We start from the raw sequence: 23,361 nt of genomic DNA, 5'->3' as shown, positions 1-23,361 counted from the left end.
GCCTGGGCAACAAGAGCAGAATCCACCTCAAAAAATAAATAAATAAATAAATAAATAAATAGGCGAGGGTTTCACCATGTTGCCCAGGCCAGTCTGGAACTCCTAGGCTCAAGAGATCCCCTGCGCTCAGCCATCCAAAGTCCTGGGATCACAAGCGTGAGCCACCACTCAAGTCTGATCTATTCCTTTCTGATTAATAAAGGGGCTGGTCGAAGTGGTTCACCCCTGCGATCCCAGCATTCCGGGAGGCCGAGGCATGTTGATCACCTGAGGTCCAGAGTTTGAGACCAGCCTAACCAACAGGGAGAAACCCCACCTGTACCAAAAACAAAACAAAACAAATACAAAATTAGTCAGGCGTGGTGGCTCATGCCGGCAATAACAGCAATTGAGGAGGCTGAGGCAGGAGAACCACCCAAATGAGGAGGTGGAGGCCACGGGGAGCCGAAACCACGTCACTGCCCTCCAGCCTGGGCAACAAGAGCAAAAATCCACCTCAAAAAAAAAAAAAAATACATAAAAATTAAAAAAAAAATAAAAAAGACCAGGTTTCACCGTGTTGCCCGGGCCGGTCTGGAACTCCTAGGCTCAAGCAATCTGCTGTGCTAGGCCATCAAAAGCCCTGTGATCACAAGCACCAGCCACCACTCCAGGCCAATCTATTCCTTTATGATTAATAAATCATGCCAGGCATGCTGGCTCACGCCTGCAATCCCAGCACCCGGGGAGGCCAAGATGGGCCGATTGCCTGAGGTCCGCAGTTTGGGACCAGCCCGTCAAACATGGGGAAACCTCATCTGCACCAAAAAAAAAAAAGAAAAACAAAAAAAAGAAAAACAAAAAAAATTACAAAATGAGCCGAGCATTGTGTCTCAGGCCTACAATCACAGCCACTCGGGAAGCTGAGGCAGGAGAACCACCCAAACCCGGGAGGTGGAGGCCGTGGCGAGCTGAGACCATGCCACTGCACTCCAGCCTGGGCAACTAGTGCGAAACTCCGTCACAGAAAAAAAAAAAAAAAAAAAAAACAAAGAGAGACCAGGTTTCACCATGTTGCCCAGGTTTGTTCTGGAACTGCTAGGCTCAAGCGACCCTCCATGCTCGGCCATCCAAAGTCCTGGGATCAAAAGTCGAGCCACCACACCAGACCCATCACACCTATAATCCCAGCACTTTGGGAGGCTGAGGTGGGTGGATCACCTGAGGTCAGGAGTTGGAGACCAGCCTGGCCAACATGATGAAACACCGTCTCTAATAAAAATAAAAAAAAACTAGCCAGGTGTGGTGGTGGACGCCCGTAATCCCACCTCCCCAGGAGGCTGAGGCAGGAGAACTGCTTGAACCTGGGAGGCAGAGGTTGCAGTGAGCCAAGACAGTGCCACTGCACTCCAGCCTGGGTGACAGACTGAGACTCCATCTCAGAACAAAAAAATAAATAAATAAAATAAATTGGACCATGCAGCTGGCTCATGCCTGCAATCTCAGCAACTCCAGAGGCCGAGGCAGGTGGATAACCAGAGGATGGGAGTTTGAGATGAGCCTGAAAAACAGGGAGAAACCCTGTCTGTATCCAAAAAAAAAAAAAAATTACCTGGCCATAGTGGCTCACGCCTGCAATCCCAGTCACTCAGGAGGCTGAGGCTGAGGCTGAGGCAGGAGAACCACCAAAACCCAGGAGGTGGACACCCTGTGGGGCTGAGACTGTGCAACTGCACTCCAGCCAGGGCAACAAGAGTGGAACTCCGCCTCAAAAAAAAAAAAAAAACAGTGACCGGGTTTCACCATGTTGCCCAGGCCGGTCTGGAACTCCTAGGATCATGAGATCCCCCCCACTCAGCCATCCAAAGTCTTGGGATCACAAGCGTGAGCCACCACACCAGGCCGATCTATTCCTTTCTGATTAATAAGCTGGGCTGGTCGCGGTGGCTCACGCCTGCAATCCTAGCACTCCGAGTGGCCGAGGCGGGGGATCACCTGAGGTCCACAGTTTGAGACCAGCCTAACCAACAGGGAGAATCCCCATCTGTACCAAAAACAAAACAAAACAAAACAAAACAAATACAAAATTAGTCGGGCATGGTGGCACATGCCTGCAATCCAAGCCATTCGGGAGGCTGAGGCAGGAGAACCACCTAAACCCGGAGGCAGAGGCCACGGAAAGCCGAGACCACGTCACTGCCCTCCAGCCCGGTCACAAGAGCGAAACTCCGCCTCAATAAAAAAATTTAAAAAAAAAATTGAAAAGGAGCCGGGTTTGGTGGCTAACGCCTGCAATCATAGCCACTCAGGAGGCTGAGGTAGGAGAACCACCCAAACGCCGAGGCGGAGGCCGCCGGGAGCTGAGACTGCGCCACTGCACTTCAGCCAGCTGGGCAACAAGAGCGCCACTCCGCTTCAAAACAAAACAAAACAAAACAAAAAACCAAAAGAAAAGAAAAAATTGAGCCGGTTTCACCATGTTGCCCAGGCTGGTCTGAAACTCCTAGCTCGAGCGATCTGCCGTGCTAGGCCGTGCCAGTTCCCGGAATCAGAAGCGTGAGCCACCATTCCAGGACAAGCTATTGCTTTCTGATTAATAAAGTGGGCCGGGCGCGGTGGCTCACCCCTGCAATTCTAGCACCCCGGTGGCTCACGCCTGCAATCTGAGCACCCCGGGAGGCCGAGATGGGCGGATGACCTGAGGTCAGGAGTTTGAGACCGGCCTAACCAACAGGAAGAAACGTTGTCGGTAACCCCGCCCCCGCAAAAAAAAAAAAAAATTCGAAATGAACCAGGCATGGTGGCTCATGCCTGCAATCCCAGCCACTCAGGAGCCTGAGGCAGGAGAACCACCCAAACTCTGAGGCGGAGACTGGGGGAGCTGAGACCATGCCCCTGCACTCCAGCCTCGCAACAAGAGAAAAACTCCGCCTCAAAAAACAAAAAAAAAGAAAAAAAAAAGAGACCAGGTTTCACCATGTTGCCCAGGCCCGTCTGCAAATCCTAGGCTCAAGCGATCCGTGGGGCTTGGCCGTCTAAAATCCTGGGATCTCAAGCATAAGCCACCATGCCAGGCCGATCTATTGCTTCCTGATTAATAAGTTGGGCCTAGCGCGCTGGCTCACGCCTGCAATCCCAGCACCCCCGGAGGCGGAGGCGGGTGGATAACCTGAGGTCGGGAGTTTGAGACCAGCCTGAACAGCAGGGAGAAACCCCGTCTATACTCCCCCTCCCCCAAAAATTACAAAATTAGCCGAGCATTTTGGCTTACGCCTGCAATCTCAGCCACTTGGTAGGCTGAGGTAGGAGAACCACCCAAACCCAGGAGGCAGAGGCCTCGGGGAGCCCAGACCTCACCACTGCACTCCAGCCTGGGCAACAAGAGGGAAACTCTGCCTCAAAAAAAAAAAAAAAAAAGAGAGACTGGGTTTCACCATTTTGCCCAGGCCGGTCTGGAACTTCTAGGCTCAAGCACGCTGGCTTATGCCTGCAATCTCAGCACCTCCAGAGTACGAGGCAGGTGGATAACCTGAGTACGGGAGTTTGCGACCAGCCTGGACAACAGGGAGAAACCCCGTCTGTATCAAAACAAAACAAAAAAAATTAGCTGGGCATGGTGGTTCACGCCTGGAATCCCAGCCACTCGGGAGGCTGCAGAGAAATTGGATTTCTCGGGCCAGGGTTGGTGGCTCACGCCTGTCATCCCAGCACTTTGGGAGGCCGAGAGGAGCAGATCACGAGGTCAGGAGATGGAGATCATCCTGGCTAACACGGTGAAACCCCGTCTCTACTAAAAAATACAAAAAAAAAAAAAAAAACTTAGCCGGGCGTGATGGCGGGCGCCTGTAGTCCCAGCTACTTGGGAGGCTGAGGCGGGAGAATGGCGTCAACCCAGGAGGCAGAGCTTGCAGTGAGCCGAGATCGCGCCACTGCACTCCAGCCTGAGCGACAGAGCAAGACTCCGTCTCAAGAAAAAAAAAAAAAAAAAATCTTACCGAATGCTTTCCCTGAGACCACGAATTATAATTTCTGTTTATAACTGGCCTGGAGCTCTTAGTAATAAAGTAAAAAAGAAAAATTAAAGAAAGTTGGAAAGAAAGAAATAAGTCTGTCCTGATCCATATACAACATTATGGTCTATATGAATAATCCAAGAAAAACTATAAATTAGAGAAATCTATAAGAACTTTTAGCAAGGTTATCAGACACACTCATGTCTAATATCAATTTTTATATAAAAGCATTCAACAAATAGAATATATCATTTAAAAGATTATTACTATAAACAGTCAAGCATCTAGAATAAATCTAGGAAGAGTTATGCAAGAATAAAACAATACTAAATTTAACTGAGCAAAATCATAACAGGCCTAAATAAATAGATGTATAAGTTGCATTTGATGTTTGTGGTTTGGAAGACTCAATAGTTTAAAAACTTCAGTTTTCTGCAAATTAGTTTACACATTCAAAGAAATCCCAAACAAAATATTAGAAGAGAGAGAGAGAGAATGTGTGTGTGTATGTGTGTGTGTACTGACAAAATAATTCTAATTTTATATAGACAAGTAAGTAAGAGGCCAAAAGGAACTAAAACATCTGAAGAATGAAATTTGGGAAGTACCCTACTTGATACCAAGACTTTTAGGCCCACAGGAATTAAGACAGTATGGTACTGGCTCAAAGATAGACAAGCCAATTAATGTAATCATGAACTGAGGGCATGCAAAGATTTTGTAAAATGAATACAAGAAAACAAAAGCAAAAACAACTAACCATAAAATTTGAAAGTTGGAAAACAGTGTAATTGTGAACTTTTGTTAATCACAAACTTTAAAAAATTGAAAAGGCAAACCACAGACATAAAGAATATAGTTGAAATACTTATACTGATCAATGGATTCACAAATCAAATGTATTAAAAATTTCAGTATATAAAGGTGATAAATGTAATAACAAAATGAACTAGAAACAAATAGGCATTTCAAATAAACAAGATAAACAAATGACTAATAAACATATGAAGAGAGGTTCAATCTCATTGTTTATCAGGAAAATGCAAACTAAGCCACAACGAAATTGTTATCATCAAATTATTTTTACTATAATAACCAACACATCTATGTGCCAAGCGTAGCTGTAAAAGTGTTACATATGTTTGCTTTATAACCTTTACAACTATATTATTTTTGTTTTCATATGAAGAAACACAAAGCGGCCAAATAATTTATAAAAAGTTTTAGAACTGCTGAATAGGAGAGTCGCTATTGGCATATTATTTATTTAAGCTGGAATCATCATATGAGAAATATAACCTTTCATTCTTCTCTGTGAATTCTTTTACATACAGTAATATATTCTTCAGAATTAAAGAGCAGACAAAAAATTACACCTTTTTTTACAGATTTATGAATGTAAAATTGATATATCTTAAAAACCACACATATTTAATGTATAAAATTTGATGAGTTTGGATGTAAGCGTACACCCAGTTAAGGTAGTAAACATATCCATCAAACCTTCCAAAGGTTTTCCCATGTCCTTTTTTTTTCTTGTAGGAACACTTAACGTGAGCTCTATCCTCTTAACAAATTTTTAAGTGCACAAACTGTACTTTGAATTATAGGCATTATGCTGTATACCACATATCTAGAACTTATTTTGTATAACTGTAACTTTATACCCACTGAACGACAATAACCATTGCGTCCTCCTCCTACCTCCTGGTAGTCACCATTCTATTTTTCCTTTCTATACTTTGGCCATTTTAGATATCTCATATAAGGGAAGTCATTCAGCATTTGTCTTTCTGTCACTGACATTTCACTTAACAAAATGTCATCCAGACTCATGTATGTTGTCGCAAATGTTAGGATTTTTTTTTTCAGGCTGAATTTTATTCCATTGCACGTATATTTCACATTTTCGCTTTTCTTTACCCATTCATCTGTCAATGGACATTTGGGTTATTTCCATATCTTGGCTATTGTTAATAATGCTGCAGTAAACATAGGAGTGTAGATATTTCTCTGAGATCCTGACTTCAGATCTTTTTAATATACGACCAGGAGTAGGGTTGCTGAATCACATGGTGGTTCTGTTTTTCATTTTTTGAAGAACCTCCATGTTTTCCGTATTACATATGCCATTTTACAATTATTTCTACTAAAAGTGTAAAGGGTTCCAATTTTTCTCCAACCTTTCCAACACATGTTTTGTTTTTGACAACAGCCATCCTAACAGGTGTGAAGTAATATCTCATTGTGATGTTGCTTTGCATTTTTCTGATGTTCACCAAATCTTAATTACTGTTCTTAACTGCTATTGCCTGATTCCAACAGAGCAGCTTGACCTGTCACAGATTCCATATTTTTGGTCATAAAATTGGTAAAAGCAAACACTGAAGAATAGATATACATTCTTCAAGGACTGCAGCCCTGCCTTTTTGGCTGACAGATGTGTCCACAGGGTCTAATACAGTAACTAGTGCATAAATAAATGTGCATTTAATAGGTGACTCTGCTTCTGTTGGATTTGTTTTCTTATTATACACATGCAATATACTAATTATTCAGACTTACAATTGTTATATATTCTAACCCACTAGACAATGAACACTTTGATAGTATAAGTATTTCCTTAATCAGTGGAACATGTTTACTTCTTCCTCTGCATTTTTGCTCACAATGTATAAATATTTAAAATGAATATCCCCATCACACTCCCTTCTGCCTGGTTAACTCTTAGTCCCTTGTCATAGAACAAATTCTTACTCCTCTGCCAACAATTTCAATACTAATGTTTTTCCTACAGTTCTCATATTAGTTTTGCAATTCTGTCCTATCATTACTTCTTTTGTATTGAAAATTGTATATTTATATTTTCCTTGTGATTATGTGATTTCTTGGTATATAAATAACTTATTGTTATTCAAATATCATGACTTCTGAAAATTAATGTTGTTTGAAAGTTTCTTTGGTTCTATCCTTATTTTATTTTTCAACATGGGTCTTAATTTAAACCTACCCACTAATATATCTTTTATATTTAAGGACTCACTAACAAATAGTGTTTAGTTTTCCCCTGATTCATATTTAGAGTCCTAAGTAGATGTTAAGTGAAATATTACTACTTTACAAAAAAAAAATTTTTGAATTTATCTCACAAAGAGTATTGTTCTATCATTTTATTAATCATTTTTGTGTCTAAATAGAAATTATTGACTGGGAACAATGGCTCACACCTATAATCCCAGCACTTTGGGAGGCCAAAGCAGACAGATCAAGAGGTCAGGAGTTCGAGACCAGCTTGGCCAATATGGTGAAACTCCATCTCTACTAAAAATACAAAAAAAAAAAAAAAATGAGCTGGGTGGGGTGACATGAGCCTGTAATCCCAGCTACTCGGGAGGCTGAGGCAGAAGAATTGCTTGAACCCTGGAGGCGGAGGTTGCAGTAAGCTGAGATCACACTAGTGCACTCCAGCCTGGGTGACAGAGCGAGTCTCCGTCTCAAAATAAATAAATAAATAAATAAATAAATAAATAAATATTATCAAATATACTTTCTATGAAGTAGTATTTATAATAAATGTCTCATAGTCAAACAAATAGCAAGCTATCCTATCTTATGCTAACTCTAAAATAAATGGACACCCCAATATATGTTATAAGCTACTTTGATATTAAATTTTTCATCATTATAAAATTAGCTTTTTACCAATTTTTTCAGATTTGTATTTTTAAGATATATTTTAAATCTTTTAATTCAAAAATAAAAAGCAAATATATGATAAAATTAGTCAATTTGCCCTCAAGTCACTTTTTGTATTTCTAAATGCCAAAATATCTTGGTACTGACAATCTACTTGCCACTGCATTGCAAACAAAATTCAGCTCATGGAAGATCATGCTCTTATTTGCAAGTCATTTCCTAAGATTGTAAAATATTTTCACATTAACATTTGATAATCTTTTTGTTTATTTTTATTTTATTTATGGTAATAATTGCACATATTTATAGGTTACAGGCGATTTTGATGTGTAATGATCAAATCAGAGCAACTGGGATATCCATCACTTCAAACATTGATCATTTATTTGTGTTGAGAATATTTCAAATCTTCTTTTCTAGCTATTTTGAAATGTACAGCAAATTATTGATAAGTAGAGTCATCCTAGTGGGCAATAAAACACTAGAATTTATTCCTTCTATCTAACTATACGTTTGTACTTCTTAATGAACCTCTCTTCACCTTCTACCCCCTCTCTTCTTGGCTTCTGGTATCCAGCATTCTAATCTCTGCCTCTATGAGATAAACTTTTAAGTCTCTCACATATGAGTGAGAACATAAACACGATAAAGTTTTGAAAATGGCTTTGTAGTTTCATATGAAAACATGTCATCTTAATGTGGTTATTCAAATGTTTACTTTCAATAAAACAATGAAGCAGCAGAAATGGTTAATAGTTTATGTTGTGACAACTATTGGTCAAAACCTAATATGATAAATTTTAAGGGTAAAAAGTACATTGCTTAAATATTGCAGTGTTAGTAATTAAATAAAGTTAAAATAAAATTAAATAAAATATAGTTTTCATTTTCTTTGAAACTGAAGTTTATAGAAATTTTAAATAGAAAATGAAAAAATAAAGTATATGGTTTTTGAAACTTGAAACAAAGCTAGATAGAATGGATAAAATCTAGTATTTGATAGCACGAAAGGGTGACTACAGTCAACAATAATTTATTGTCTATTTTAAAATAACTAAAAGAGTATAATCGGATTGTTTATAACACAAAGAAAGAATAAGTGCTTGAAGCTGTGAATCTCCTATTTATCCTGATGTGATTATTATGCATTGTATGCCTGTATCAAAATAGCTCATGTACCCCATAAATATGTATACCTACTATGTGCCCACAGAAACTAAAAATTAAAAAATCAAATCAAATTTACAAAGAAGACTTCTGACATTTTCTACTTTTTTTTTTTTTTTGAGACGGAGTCTTGCTCTGTTGCCCAGGCTGGAGTGCAGTGGCGCGATCTTGGCTCACTGCAAGCTCCGCCTCCCAGGTTCACGCCATTCTCCTGCCTCAGCCTCCCAAGTAGCTGGGACTACCATGCCCGCCACCACGCCCGGCTAATTTTTTGTATTTTTAGTAGAGACGGGGTTTCACTGTGTTAGCTAGGATGGTCTCGATCTCCCGACCTCGTGATCCGCCTGCTTCAGCCTCCCAGAGTGCTGGGATTACAGGCGTGAGCCACCGCACCCGGCCGATTTCTGGCATTTTCAGACTGCTGCTAATAATACTGGCTCTTTATAAAAACTTACTTAGGTGGGATGTACTTGCTCAAACCAGTCCCAACTAATCAAGAGGCAGAGGCAGGAGGATCGCTTGAGTCCAGGAGTTCAGAGTTACAATGAGCTATAATTGTACCATTGCACAAAAAAATGTAACTTCAAATGGTGTGGGCATTTCATTTCAATCACTGAGACAGATAAAATACAGTCATCAGTACTGATTATTTTCTGTTTTTCTGTTTATTAAAATATTTAAACGTCTGTGGTACTTTTTCCTTAAAATCCAAGAAAATTTGTTCATTTCCCAAAGCAATTCTGCTTTTTTGTTTTATTTAACCTTGCATACTGCCTTTGTTATAGTTTTATGGCATCCTCAGTTTTTCTCTATGTTCTTAGTCCCTCACATTTGGAGCTTATTTCCTTCGTATTCTGCACTAGTAGCCAGGTTTTAACCAATCATTACCACTTCTCAAATCTTTAAGTCCTGGCTTAATAAGGGCAAGCATCTCATCTACTACTTAAAACTAAAGCGATTAAAATTCCTATTCAAAATGTCATCGCTAAATTAACAATCATAGTCCAGGCTGGTTATTGAGCATTTTTTTCATGTTGATGAGTTTGAGCCTAACCATTGACTTATTGAGTTCTTTACAGGAATACAAAGGGCTTCACCATTGGTTAACTACCCTAGCTGTTGTCAACTCTTTCCTGGGTTCCAGTGTGTCAGAGAATAGAATATAAATAGACACGGAGGTCAAAAACCTAATCACTTATAGAGCAATGTGGGGCTTTTCAGCTCCTCTTCTACAGCATGTGATTTGCTTCCGTGAATGCCAATGACCAATCAGACAGCAAGGCTGAAGATTACATGAGTAGATAAGAGTGAAATAAACAGAGATAAAAATAATATTCTTAATATGGTGTGCTAACACTGCATCCAGAGAATCACGTCTTAGCTGAATAAATGTTTCTGATATTTAAAAAATAGTCAATTGCCTTCTTATCCATATAGTCAAACCAATATATTAGCACTGGCCAACTTTCTGATACCAGTAGACAAAATTACATAAGCATGTGTTTTTGTTTTTTTCACACTCAGTAGCTAAAAAAATTAGATTTCATATGCTGAGCATAATCAGACTATATTTGATACAAGTATAGCCTTTGGTTACTAAAAAGATAAGGCCTAGGAAAACACTCTTTCTAAAAATCTACTATAATAATGAATTATTTATCCTTGAATGTATTCTGCTCTTTAGAGAATATTACCAAAAAAGAATTTTATTAAATATTAAAATGAGTTTTGATCTGGGAACAACATTAATTGTTCATAAAAATCAGGTTTATAAACTAGTTTTGCAAGGTCTGAGCACAAATTGATAAAGGAATAACACCTATTCCCTAAACTTTTTATTTCATCTTATCCAATTCATTCAATACACAGATACTAAAGTACAAATTGATATAATGTAGAGAGGACTAATTAAATGACATAAAACTCATGACAATTATTAAAAATATATATACTACAGAGAACAGATATAAATAAATTTCTGAGGATAAGATATTGAACCAAGTAAAATGTAATATCTAAATGCCAAAATACATAAATCAAGAAGCCTAGAAAATACTCAAGTGTTTCTCAAATAATTTATGATTTGTTTCTCTCTAAGAATTGACAAAGGAGATAATGCAAAACAGCACTAACAGTATGACAAGCAAAAGGAAAGGAGCTAAAATTAGAGAAGACAATTAAGTGATGATTAAATTAGGAAATGAAGCAGTGATGGGGGCAAGGACAAATGGAGAGAAATGAAAGAAGAAAGCCATAAAAACCAACTGGTGAAAGCATAAGGAACAATATTTAAAATGTGAGTTAGGTAATAAAACTTGCAATCATGACTTTTCATTGCTCTCAGATTTAAAATCCAAAATCATTAATATGATGCAATTATCCTAAATAGTCTTGATCTTTTATTTTCTATCTTATATTCTTTGTTCTCACCTCCAAATTTTGCATCCTCACCTCCCATCCTCCATACTCCAACCCCTGCTTTCCAAACCTAGTGTCACTTCAAATATATTCAAATATCTGATGTCTCAGAGATCCAATCATCCACAAGGATGTAGATATTAAAATACAAGAGAATTTTATCAACCTCTATCCCACAAGTTACCGACACAGAACAACACAGGAAATTTCATCTGTGATACAATTACTCTGGCAACTGAGGTATCCAGGTTCTGTCATCAGGATTGACCAGGTGGCTGGTGTGACCCACGGAGAGGAAGGAAGAGCAGCGTGGTGAGGTGGCCCACCTGAAAGCCACATGGGGGAGGGGAGCCCCCAGCCAAGAGAGGCGGTGAGTGAGCGTGCTACCCAACCTGGGAAACCATGCTTTTTCCATGGAACTGTGCAACCCACAGATCAGAAGATCCCACTTGTGACCCCATGCTACCGGGGCCTAGGATCCCAACCACGGAGCCGCACAAATTCTCAACAGCCACTCAACTAGAATCTATCTAAGCCTGTTGCATTTCTGGGCAGAGGGGCAGCCATCACCACAGCTGTGGCTGCCTGCTGTCTAAGCCATCTGAGCTTCTTGCAGGAGGGGCAGTAGCCAACACTGGGACTGCTAGTTGGCCAGGCGCAGTGGCTCACGCCTGTAATACCAGCACTTGGCGAGGCCAAGGCAGGTGGATCACAAGGTGAGGAGATCGAGACCATCCTCGCTAACACGGTGAAAGCCTGTCTCTAATAAAAATACAAAAAAATGTAGCTGTGCGTGATGGCAGGAGCCTGTAGTCCCAGCTACTCGGGAAGCTCACACAGGAGAATGGCGTGAACCCGGGAGGCGGAGCTTGCAGTGTGTCGAGATTGCACCACTGTACTCTAGTCTGGGCGACAGAGCAAGACTCCGTCTCAAAAAAAAAAAAAAAAATCTGCTACAACATCTATCTAACATTGTACTCAAGGTCAGCGCCAGTGTAATTAGATGAAAAATTAAATTAAAGACATCCATATTGGGAAGGGAGAATTAAAATTGTCTCTACTTGCGGACAGCATGATTTATATACAAAAAATCCTAAATAATTCACTAAGAAACTACTAGAACTAACGAAAGTGTTTGATAAGTAGGCGGGACAAAAAATCAATACACAATAATCAATTCTATCTCTAACACTTACAATGAGCAATCAAAAATGAAATAAAGAAGCAATTTCATTTACAATAGCATCAAAAAGAAAAATAATACATTTAACAAAAATTGTAAAACTTATACTCTAAAAGCTAAAAGTACTGTTGAAAGAAACTGAAAAAGTCATAAATAAATGGAAAGACATGCCATGTTCACAGATTAGAAGACTATTTGTCTAAGATGGCAATAAATATTCCCAAAATTGATCTAAAATATTCAATGTAATCTTCATTAAAGTCCCAGATGACTTCTTTGCAGAAATTGACTAACTGATCCTAAAAGTCAAGGAACTTAGAGTAGCCAAAACTACCTTTAAAAAGAAGAACAAAGTAGGTGGAGCCAATTTCAACAGTTTCTTTCTTCCTTTTTTTTTTGAGACGGAGTCTTGCTCTGTCACCCAGGCTGGAGTGCAGTGGCACGATTTCCGCTCACTGCAAGCTCTGCCTCCCAGGTTCACACCATTCTCCTGCCTCAGTCTCCTGAGTAGCTGGGATTACAGGCAACCCGCCACCATGCCCAGCTAATTTTTTTGTATTTTTTTTGTAGAGATGGTGCTGCACCATGCTAGCCAGGATGGTCTTGATCTCCTGACCTCGTGATCCGCTGGCCTTGGCCTCCCAAAGTGTTGGGATTACAGGTGTGAGCCACCACCCCTGGCCAATAGTTTCTACAAAGCTATAGTCATAAATATAGCCTGGTACTGCCAAGAAGATGTCATATAGTTCAATCAGATAGAATTTAGAGTCTAGACATAAACCCCTTGGTTAACAGTCGATTGATTTTATATATATTTTAAGCAGAAAGGGATTATTTATTTATTTATTTTTGAGATAGAGTCTCGCTTTGTCACCCAGGCTGGAGTGCAGTGGCGCGATCTCGGCTCACTGCAAGCCCCACCTCCCGGGTTCACGCCATTCTCCTGCCTCAGCCTCCCGAGTAGCTGGGACTACAGGTGCCTGCCACCAGGTCTGGCTAACATTTTTCTGGTTTTTTTTTAGTACGGACGGGGTTTCACTGTGTTAGCCAGGATCGTCTCAATCTGCTGGCCTCGTGATCCACCTGCCTTGGCCTCCCAAAGTGCCCGGATTACAGGCGTGAGCCACCACTCCAGGCTGGATTTATTTTTATATTTATTTTTTTACTTTAAGTTCTGGGATACATGTGCAGAATGTGCAGGTTTGTTGCATAGGTATACATGTGCCATGCTGGTTTGCTGCACCTATTGACCTGTCCTTTAAGTTCCCTCAGTCAATCGATTTTCAACGAGTCTGTCAATGCCAAATGTTGACAAAGATGTGGAGCAACAGGCTCTCTCACTTACTGCGGAGATTATAGTTTGGTACAATTATGTTGGAAGACTGTTTAGCATTATCTAATAAAGTTGAAGATGGCACATTCTACAACCCAGTGATTCCCCTCTTAAGTACATTTCAAAAAAATCTCTAGCAAGAGACTGTTTTTGCAAATAGAGACCTGAAAACATGCTCAAAAGAGCATAGTCCACAGTTTAAAGAGAAACACTGGAAGCACTTCAAATGTCCTTTAACTGTGGAAAGAGGCCTGGCACTGTGGCTCACGCAATAATCCCATCCCAGCACTAGCTCTTGGGGGCTCTCTGTGACCTTGGCTACTTCCTCTCTTTTTCCTCAGTCTCTCCTCCCAAACCCCCAACATGACAGTTCCTAGAAGATGTAAAGTGCTGTGCACAAGCAGGCAATGTGACTGCTAACAGGAAGACTTGGTTCTTCCCGGGCAATGGTTTTCCTACCTGAGTGTACTAGGAACTACCTACAGTGACTGTTAAAAATGCTGATTGCTGGCCCCATCCCAGAGACGGAATAAGGATTCCTTGTGTGTGAGGCAGGGCCTAGGAAGCTGCATTTTCTGCATCTTTGGCAAGACACCCACCCACCCCACCAGCCCCTTCCAAAAATTCTGACACAGGTGGGTGTTCTTAAGGTGCACAGAGCAGGGCTTCTCACACCATTATCTCCTGAAAAGCTGCTTAAAACAAGAGTCTGGGATTCGGTAGGGTTGGGATCAGTCTGAAAATGTGCATTCCCAAGCTCCCAGATGATGCTGATGGTAGCACTCAGGTACCATCAGCTTTGAGGAAGGCTGTTCTAAACAGTGTTGAAAACCTAAATAATTTAAGGTTGCAGGGGTTGGAACTAAGAAAGTTTACTGTTGACCATAAGAAGGCTTCATATTCAAGTGGCATTGGGGTGAATCCAGATTGGAAAAAAAACATCTGAATCTCTATCCCTTCATTTCCTGGTGTCTGATAACTACTTAGTATGGTAAAGCTTCAGAGGCCCAGAACCAACACTTCTCTCCATTCCTGCATCCTCCAAGGGTCTTGTCAACTGCTTTCCAGGGCTGGGGGTCCTTCTCTGGTCTTTAGACTCCCCCAGGACTGAACCTCCCCTGCCCAGCCTGAATTACAGCCCTTCACCCAGACAGATACACCTGGCCCCCCGCTGAGGCAATGTCCCTAAACACCACCTTGCAAAGTGGCCCTATGCATTAAACCTGTCATTCCACTTCACAATTAATTCTAAGGAAATCATCTGAAATGCACATCTGTTACTTTCTCCTTCCTTCTGCCTGACCCAAGGTGTTAGAGGCAGGGTTATTTATAATTGCAAAGACAGGGAGACAGGGAACCAGTTAATGAAACAGCAATACAGGTACAAAATGAAATATCAAGAGGCCCCTAAGAATGATATTCTCAAGGGATATCTAATAACGTAAGAAAAGTATGATGAAGGGAATGGAAATAATGGGATATAAAACATACGGACATTTGACAACTATTTACAACACATAATCTCTATGTGTTGTAAAGATTCTACGTGTTGTAAACAATCTATGTAAAAAATGATGGGAGGAAAACACATTTTAATTTTAACAGTGGTCTCTCTGAGTCTGGCCACCCCAGGCTTCTACTTTTTGTATTTCCCAAATATTATTTTTACAAGAAAAAAATTCAATTTTTTTTTTTAACAAAACACACAGCTTTCTCCTCTTTTAAGGCTCATACCTACCTTATTCTGGCCCATCCCATGACAGAGGTACAGAATGACCTGGTGTCCCACAATCTGGTTTTCATCAGGAGGGTTATAGTCAAAGCAGTAATCTGTTAGATTACAAAGCTCCTTTGTTCTGGAGCTAAATAAAACATAAATGTGGCGTTTCGGTCCAGATTTATACACACTAACGGATGCCACACAAGGCTTGGGGAGGGTACCTGGCATGAGAGGAGAGCCTGCTTCAAGAGCTAGATGTAAAGGTAAGAGTCTTTTCTGTACAGCACCTTCTAGCTTTAAAAGGGCTTCCTTTTTCTGTAGGCAAGAATCCTTACCCCTATTTTAAGTTGATAAGCCTGAGGCCCAGAGAGATAAACTCTTCATGGCCTGAAAGCTCCTCTCTCTTTCTTTCTCATTAGCGGCAGCCTTGCTGCTGCCCAAGTCCAAATATACCTGGGTTGATACCTCAAACTAGGCTAATCAAGCTAACTAAATCAAGCAGGCGATAGACACAAAGAAAGAATTATTTTAGGCTGGGTTCAGTGGCTCACGCCTGTGATCCCAGCACTTTGGGAGGCTGAGGCAGGCGGATCACTTGAGGTCAGTTGTTCAAGACCAGCCTGGCCAACATAGTGAAACCCCATCTCTGCTAAAAATAAAATAATAATAATAATAATAATAATAATAATAATAATAATAATAATTAGCCAGGCATGGTGGCAGGTGCCTATAATCCCAGCTACTCGGCAGGCTGAGGCAGGAGAATTGCTTGAACCCATGAGGCAGAGGTTGCAGTGAGCTGAGATCGTGCCATTGCACTCCAGCTTGGGGGACAAGAGCAAGACTTTTGTCTCAAAAAAAAAAAAAAAAAGAATTTGTCGTGCCTTTTCTGTATGAATTCTAAAACTCACATATACCAAATTGCTTTAGTTAATGAGGGAGTGTTCTTCTTTATGAAAAATTTCAGCCAATAAATGTTGAAGAAATGAAAGAGAAAAATCACCATTTGGCAACTCCATTTGAAATAATGGGTCTAGGCAATGGTTATCAGTGGCTACTAAAAACATGAGACAGAGGCTGATGGGGGTCTTATAATGACTGGTCCAGGTGAGGGATACTCCATTAACCCACTGGTCAACCTTATCACTAAAGATGACCATACTTCCTATGCTCCTGATATGACACAACATGAACACATAACATGACCCACAAAGTGTTCTTGCCAAAAAGGTGGATCCTGACTCTAATCAAACCTTTAGAACTCACTTCTATCTTAAAGAAATATGGGGGAGAGAGGCACAGCTTAAAGACACCACAAAGAAAAAAATAGTAATTGCAAGAGTGAGACACTCCACAGGTAACTGATACTGTTTTTTCAACAAATTAAAGATATTAACAAGAAAAAGGAAGAGGACTGCCTTAGATTAAAAGAGATTTAGGAGACAAGACACAACTACCACATGCAATGTGTGCACCTTGTTTGGATCCCAATTGAAATTAGGCAGCCACTCAAAGAGAAACTAGAAAAGTTGGGGGAATATGAATTAGAACTAGACATTAAATGATATCAAGAAATACTTGTTCATTTCTACAGTTTTGTAAGATAATGTCCAAATGTTATGAAAATGCACAAAATGCAGAGGAGAGAAATGACACAATGCCTGGGATTTGCTTAAAAAGAGGAAAATGTGGAGGTGAAGTAGAGGAGAGAGAAAGCAAGAGAGGCAAGATCTTGAAAATTCTAGAATCTCAGGGATGGTATTAATTATACCATTCTCATAACATTCTCTCTGCATTTCTATATGTTTGAATATTTTCATAATGAAAATAGAATGTAACATGAATATCCTGCTTTGTATTTATCAAAGACTTCTAGAATGGAACACCAGCACTTCTGATCAACACATCACAGCAGAGGAGACCTTGCTAAGCTGGTGTCATTCCTAGCAAAAGCAAAAGACTCTGGACATTTTATCTGGTCTCATCCCAAAAACATTTTTTTAGGTTTTTTGAAATACTAGAAGTGACTCCCCTTTACCCACTATTGCCTCTGTAGACTTCCAAACTTGGAATTATTAACTAGTCCAGCCATTGAGACTAAAAGTAATATGATAAGGTGTTAGTAAAAACTAGGACATGGAAACACCAGATAAGCCTCAGTTCCTTATCTACAAAATAGTTGTCAATTTTGAGATGGCTTCCAGCTCTGACATTCTGCACCTAAGGCCCAGACACTCACAGGGAGAAAGAGGGGCAGTGGATAAAAATGTGGTGGGGGGTGGGCAGGCGGGTGGGAGTGGAGGAAGCCAGTGATCCCCATGATGTGGCCTTTATTGCCCAGGAATTGTAGATCAGACCCAGAGGCCAGGGAACTCCCTGCCTGCCATGGGCCCACCACCCTCACTCACCATCCCAAAGAAGCCAGGCCTGTGTTCAGGCACATGCAGATCTGGATACACAGTCTCCAAGAACCACTTGAAGTTCTTACACTGGAGCTTGGCCGGGAGCTGCTTCCTCTCTGTCACATCCCCAAAAGGTTCCTGAGAAAACAACAAAACAGTGAGACCCCACGGGTCCTAGTACTTCCTTTCAAAGCCCCTGTGTTCACTGATGCTCACTTACTAACCACCAGCCAGCTTTGATGGAGCTTTCGTTGCATGCCAGGCCCTGTGTGGAGCACAGAGGATAGAAAACAGCCTTGCACCTAATTCTAGCTTCTAGTATGAGAGGCTGTCACACAGACAATTCCATTCCTAGGTGCTCTGCTGGCAGGGAGGTGTGACCAGAGGCACGAGGGCAGAGGACAACCCGCCTGCTGATGGTGTGAAGGAGCCAAGCCCTGGGACTGCACTGGCATCTATGGATCCTGGACCTGTGACCCATGCTTGTGATCAGAGGTCATCCTGACACCCAACCAGAGAAATGTCAGTTTCACCGAAACATGTGCCATGACTTTCTGGTTTACTACTAATATCTGAATATCCACTTTCAAACACAGGTAAATATTCTAGATGTAATCCGGTTCTCAATATGAAATAAGCAATAAGAAATACTTGTGCAAGTTTGGTTTTACGGACAAAACTAATGACTGAGAGCTTTTGAATAATTAAATACAGCAAGCCTCTACTTAGTATTGCAAACGTGCAGCCACAAGACAAATGCTGAGTGCAGAGATATTACTGTACCTGCACTGTCATGTTAAACAATTAAAAGCTGACAAGTTAAATATTGAACAAAATGGTAATAATAAGTACAGGTTTGAATAAGATTTCAGATTTCTGCTATTTCCCAGAGTTCTTTTACTGATGAAAGTCACTGCGCCCCCAGCTTCAGCCAAGTATCCATTTAGCACTCGGCCTTGGACATGCAGCCAAAGGGTGCATTCAGTGCCTCCCTAAAATATTCTCTGGGAACCCTCAGGAAAAGGGAACTGTGGGTTCCAGACTGTGCATGAGGTAAGAGTGGGTGTTTCTACTCTATGGTGCTGGGCAAGACGGAGGAGGCAGAAGCAAATGACCGTGGAGCCCAGAACCAGAGAGGGGCTGATTGGGAGTCCAACTGAGAACCCACGGACTCTGCAGCACAGAGCAAGAGGTGTGCTGCAGAGCACAGGCCCCAAGCCCAGTTCTACGTCCTATCAGCTACGGGGCCTGGACAAGTTCCTTCCAACAGCTTCTCTCTGAACTTCAGTTTTCTCATCTATAAAATGAGAATTTTATTGCTACCCTGCAGGGTTGCTGGAAGGACTCAGAAGAGACTTCCATGAAGTGGCCTGATGAGAAGCCTTAGAGCAAGACCTTGTGCTGCCAAGCAACCCTACTAGTTATGCAAATGCAGGGCAAGCAGGCACCCTGCCGTGGGGCATGCAGAGCTGGCTGGGGCAGAGGCAGTGGACTGTGTTACATCTGAAGCCCAAGATCTGGGAAAAAACAGGCAGATCCCTCATCCACAGTGGTCCCTGAGGTAGGGGCAGAGCAAGGATCCGGACCAGAAAACAAGTCCCTGAGATAAATTGCTCTGAGGAAGGACACAGTCTGAGCTGAACCTCAGCCTCCAACAGACTCAGTGCAGTGGGTGGACGGGCCAGTGTCCCTGCAGTGTGTGGCTGGGACCCAGGGGAGCAAGCCAACTGAGCTGAGACTTCAGCGACTGCAGGTACATCTTCACCATTGTTCAGAGAGATGGGTCCAGCAAGGCCTCTGAGTGGGGAGGAAGATAGACATCTGTTAGACTGGCGGTGGGGGGGTTTCCATGACCATGACATATGGTGAGAAAAAGTAGCAGTGGGGGCCTGGGCCACTCTCCGGTAGTCCTTCTATCTGGAAATGGAAGCAGAACAGACTCCCTGTTTTAGAAAAGGAAGCTTCCAGGGTGCTAACAAGAAGGCTCTAGAGGGAGATAACAGACCCCTAACTAATAAGGCGGGTGTGTCCCTGAGCAATAGCTTTAATGTAAAGAACTATGCCTTAACTTGTACCCTGTGTTTGTGGACTCACCCCTACTGGCTACAAAGAGGAAAACCACAACACATGGACAATGCCTGGCCCGTGACACCAGGTATCCCCAACTGCCTACGCTGGTACAGTCCATCCTCATTATTTACTGGTTCTGTATCTGAATTTCCCTACATGCTATAATAAAATTGATTTGTAACCTCCAAATCAATACTTGTGGTATTTCTAATTTTCACACACATTCATGCACAAAAAATTTGAGTTGCCTAACATTCCCATTCCCAGGTGATACAGGACAAGGGCACACACCGCCTTCTTGTTTCAGCTCTCATCCTGTAAACCAGTGTTCTTTTCACCATCTATTGGGTACCACATTTTTTTCTGCTTTGTATTGGTGACTGCACCAGCTATTCTAGAATGTCCCCCAATCATAGTGCTGAAGTGCTATCTAGTGTTCCTAAATGCAAGAAGGTTGTGATAAAGAGAAAATAACACATGCTAGGCCAGCTTCATTCTGGCGTGAGTTATTGTGCTGTTAGCCATGAGTGCAATGTTAATGATGCAAAGATACATGTTAAATAGGTGTCTTTGAACAGAAACACACAGAAAACAAGTTTCTGTATTGATCTGCTGACAAAACTGTGCCCCAAATCTGGCAGGAACCTAACCCTGTATTTCCCCTAAGAGCAATGGCTCTGTATTCACGAATTCAGTGTTTGTGGTGTCTTTATGCAATATAACAGCTGTAAATAACAAGATTTGACTGCATATAATTATTATAAATGGAGGAATAAATTCTCTCCATACTCGTATCTGAGCACCCAATTTATTCTGTATTTCTGGAACAAGATCAACTATGCTGGGGAAGCCACGATCAGCTGCTGTTGTTCAGATGAAGCCAGATGGAGTGCAGGTGGGCCGAGGAACTCACCAAGTGGGCACGGGGGTTGCGATGGTAGTAGAGCTCTTTAAATTCATCCATCCACACTTCAGCTGCACGGACACTGTTGGCCAGAGCCTTGTTGAGGGAGTAGGGAGCTTGCTTGGGGAAAACATGGCCAACATGGGAACATGGGTGTGTTTCCAGAACCCCATCACACTGCCAGATCTGCACACAGAGAAAAGGAGAGGCCAGGTGATGAGCAGGGGATGAGCTGCGGGTCCATAGTATCCGCAACAAAGAGACCAGGCACACGCAAGGCATGATGGACACTGCCAAGACGCTCAGCCTCCATCGGGCAGGAGGCCACCTCCCAGCACACTCATGACACAGAATGTGGGTAAAGAGCAAGAAAGCAGCCCCCAAAACAAATAAGCTGTGGGAACCAAGACCCCAAAGTCCACGCACTAAAGTTCATGCACTTGACTCACAGAAGCATCAACAGAGACCTTGCTGGCAACCCACTTACTCATTACAGTAAACACAGGCTTGATTACCTGATCTCCTAGCCACAGAAGATAGGAAAGCAGCAAGGAAGAAGAGAGGTTTGGAAGGGGGAAAGAAAGATCTCTAGAAACAGGTAGAGCAGCCTGACACCTAAGGAAGAGGCAGAGAGACCATTAAAAGCACACCCAAAGACTCAACAGGCAAAGGCATCTGAGCCCATCTCACACTGGGTCTGACGGCCTTGAATATCTCATTTTCCCAAAGACGGGACAACCAAGCACAGCATCTGGTACTTATTATGGAGGGCGTGAGTCCTCGGTAGAAGGCCAAATTCTTGTTTATTCACAGTTTTTATGAGGGCAGAACACCATATAAAATATTATTAAAAATCTTAATTTTCCACTGAAAAGCACTGACATTTACACAAAGTTTTGATGCTTAAAATGTAAGACTTCATTAACTGGAAAATCTACTGAAATGCTAGGAGATTTCCAATATGGTTTCCGTGGGCCGTGTAGAGTAGCATCAGTAGGTAGGCTTGTTACAAAAAGCAGAATCTTCGTCCCACCCTAAAGCTATCAAATCTGGCTAGAATTCTAGATTGTGCTTGTCAATCTGTCTTTCTAACAAGTTTACCCAGCAATTCTTACATGTGTTGGCTGGGCGCAGTGGCTTACGCCTATAATCCCAGCAATTTGGGAGGCCAAGGCGGGTGGATCACCTGACGTCAGGAGTTTGAGATCAGCCTGGCTAACATGGTGAAACTTCGTCTCTACTAAAAATACAAAAATTAGCCGGGTGTGGTGGCACATGCCCATAATCCCAGCTACTCGGGAGGCTGAGGCAGGAGAATCGCTTCAACACGGGAGGTGGAAGTTGCAGTGAGCTGAGATTGTGCCACTGCGCTCCAGCCTGGGCGACAAAGCGAGACTCCATCTCAAAAAAAAAAAGAAATTCTTACATCTGTCAAAGTTTGAAAGCCACTGTGCTAAATAAAGAGGCTGCTTCATAAGTAATTAATCAAGTAAAGGCTCCAGAAGACAGGATCAGGAGGAACCTAATCCTGAGCAAGTCAGCTCTCTCCTGGTTTCATTTCCTCCTCTCCATAGAGTGAGAGAGAACTATGTGACTTGCAAGGCCCTTTCTGGCCCCAAATCTAGAAAAAGCACACTTTTTAAAAAGCTAAAACAAGAAAGCAAGCATGTTTATAGGATATGCGTGTCATCATCTTTCAGGGTCCACCAGGCTCTCACAGCAAATCCCATCGTTCCCAAAGAGAGAATCAGTTAAGAACATGTCCAAAGAGAAGACTGGAATACTTACCCTAAAGGAGAATTCGAGGTTTTCTCCTCCCCAAACTTCCATTCCTGTATCATAAGACCCCAGATATTCAAAATATTTCTTACCCACAGCAAACAGCCCACCAGCCATTGTTGGAGACCTAAAAAAGTGTGATATCCATATTTCACTGCAGGCAGCAGGAAACCATCACAGTTTCTTCTTTCACCTGTTTCACCTGTTGCACCTGTAATCCCAGCTACTCAGGAGGCTGAGGCAGGAGAATGGTGTGAACCTGGGAGGCAGAGCTTGCAGTGAGCCCAGATCATGCCACTGCACTCCAGCCTGGGTGACAGAGTGAGACTCCGTCTCAAAAAAACAAACAAACACAACAAAAAAAAACAATATTGGAGGTTCTTGTGTCAGACACTATAAGCAGCAGTACAAAAAAGAATAAGAAAAGATAAAGTTTCCACTCTTAAGAAAGATACAATCTAGTTTAAGTGCCTGTGCTACGGACTAAATTGTGTTCTCAAAAGTTCTTATGTTGAAGCCCTAAGTTTCATTGTGACTGCATTTGGCATAACAAAGTTATTAAAATTAGATGAGAACCTAAGAGTGGGCCCTGATCTGATAGGATTACTGCCCTCTTGAGAACAGACACCAGGGAGCTAGTGCTTTCACTTTCCCTTTCTCTCTCTCTCTCTCTTTCTTTCTCTGTCCCTCCCTCCCT

General features: G+C 41.8%; 1 protein-coding gene across 1 annotated transcript in view; it reads right to left on the bottom strand.

The window, feature by feature from the left end:
- LOC116476178 (polypeptide N-acetylgalactosaminyltransferase 12-like) overlaps positions 1-22,784 on the bottom strand; it is a 41,848-nt gene extending 19,064 nt beyond the window's left edge. Inside the window, exons 1-4 of the mRNA XM_032165888.2 lie at positions 22,674-22,784; positions 20,895-21,071; positions 17,918-18,049; positions 15,528-15,635 (exon numbers count right to left, since the gene is read on the bottom strand). Coding sequence (XP_032021779.2) covers positions 15,528-15,635; positions 17,918-18,049; positions 20,895-21,071; positions 22,674-22,781 — 525 coding nt within the window. The 5' untranslated portion in view covers positions 22,782-22,784. The remainder of the gene's footprint in view (positions 1-15,527; positions 15,636-17,917; positions 18,050-20,894; positions 21,072-22,673) is intronic.
- Positions 22,785-23,361: the final 577 nt, after the last annotated feature.

Source organism: Hylobates moloch, unplaced genomic scaffold (assembly GCF_009828535.3).
Source record: "Hylobates moloch isolate HMO894 unplaced genomic scaffold, HMol_V3 SCAFFOLD_11, whole genome shotgun sequence".
NCBI classification, from domain to species: domain Eukaryota; kingdom Metazoa; phylum Chordata; class Mammalia; order Primates; family Hylobatidae; genus Hylobates; species Hylobates moloch.
The sequence above is the reverse complement of the archived record's forward strand: the minus strand, read 5'-3'. Positions and strand labels throughout refer to the sequence as shown.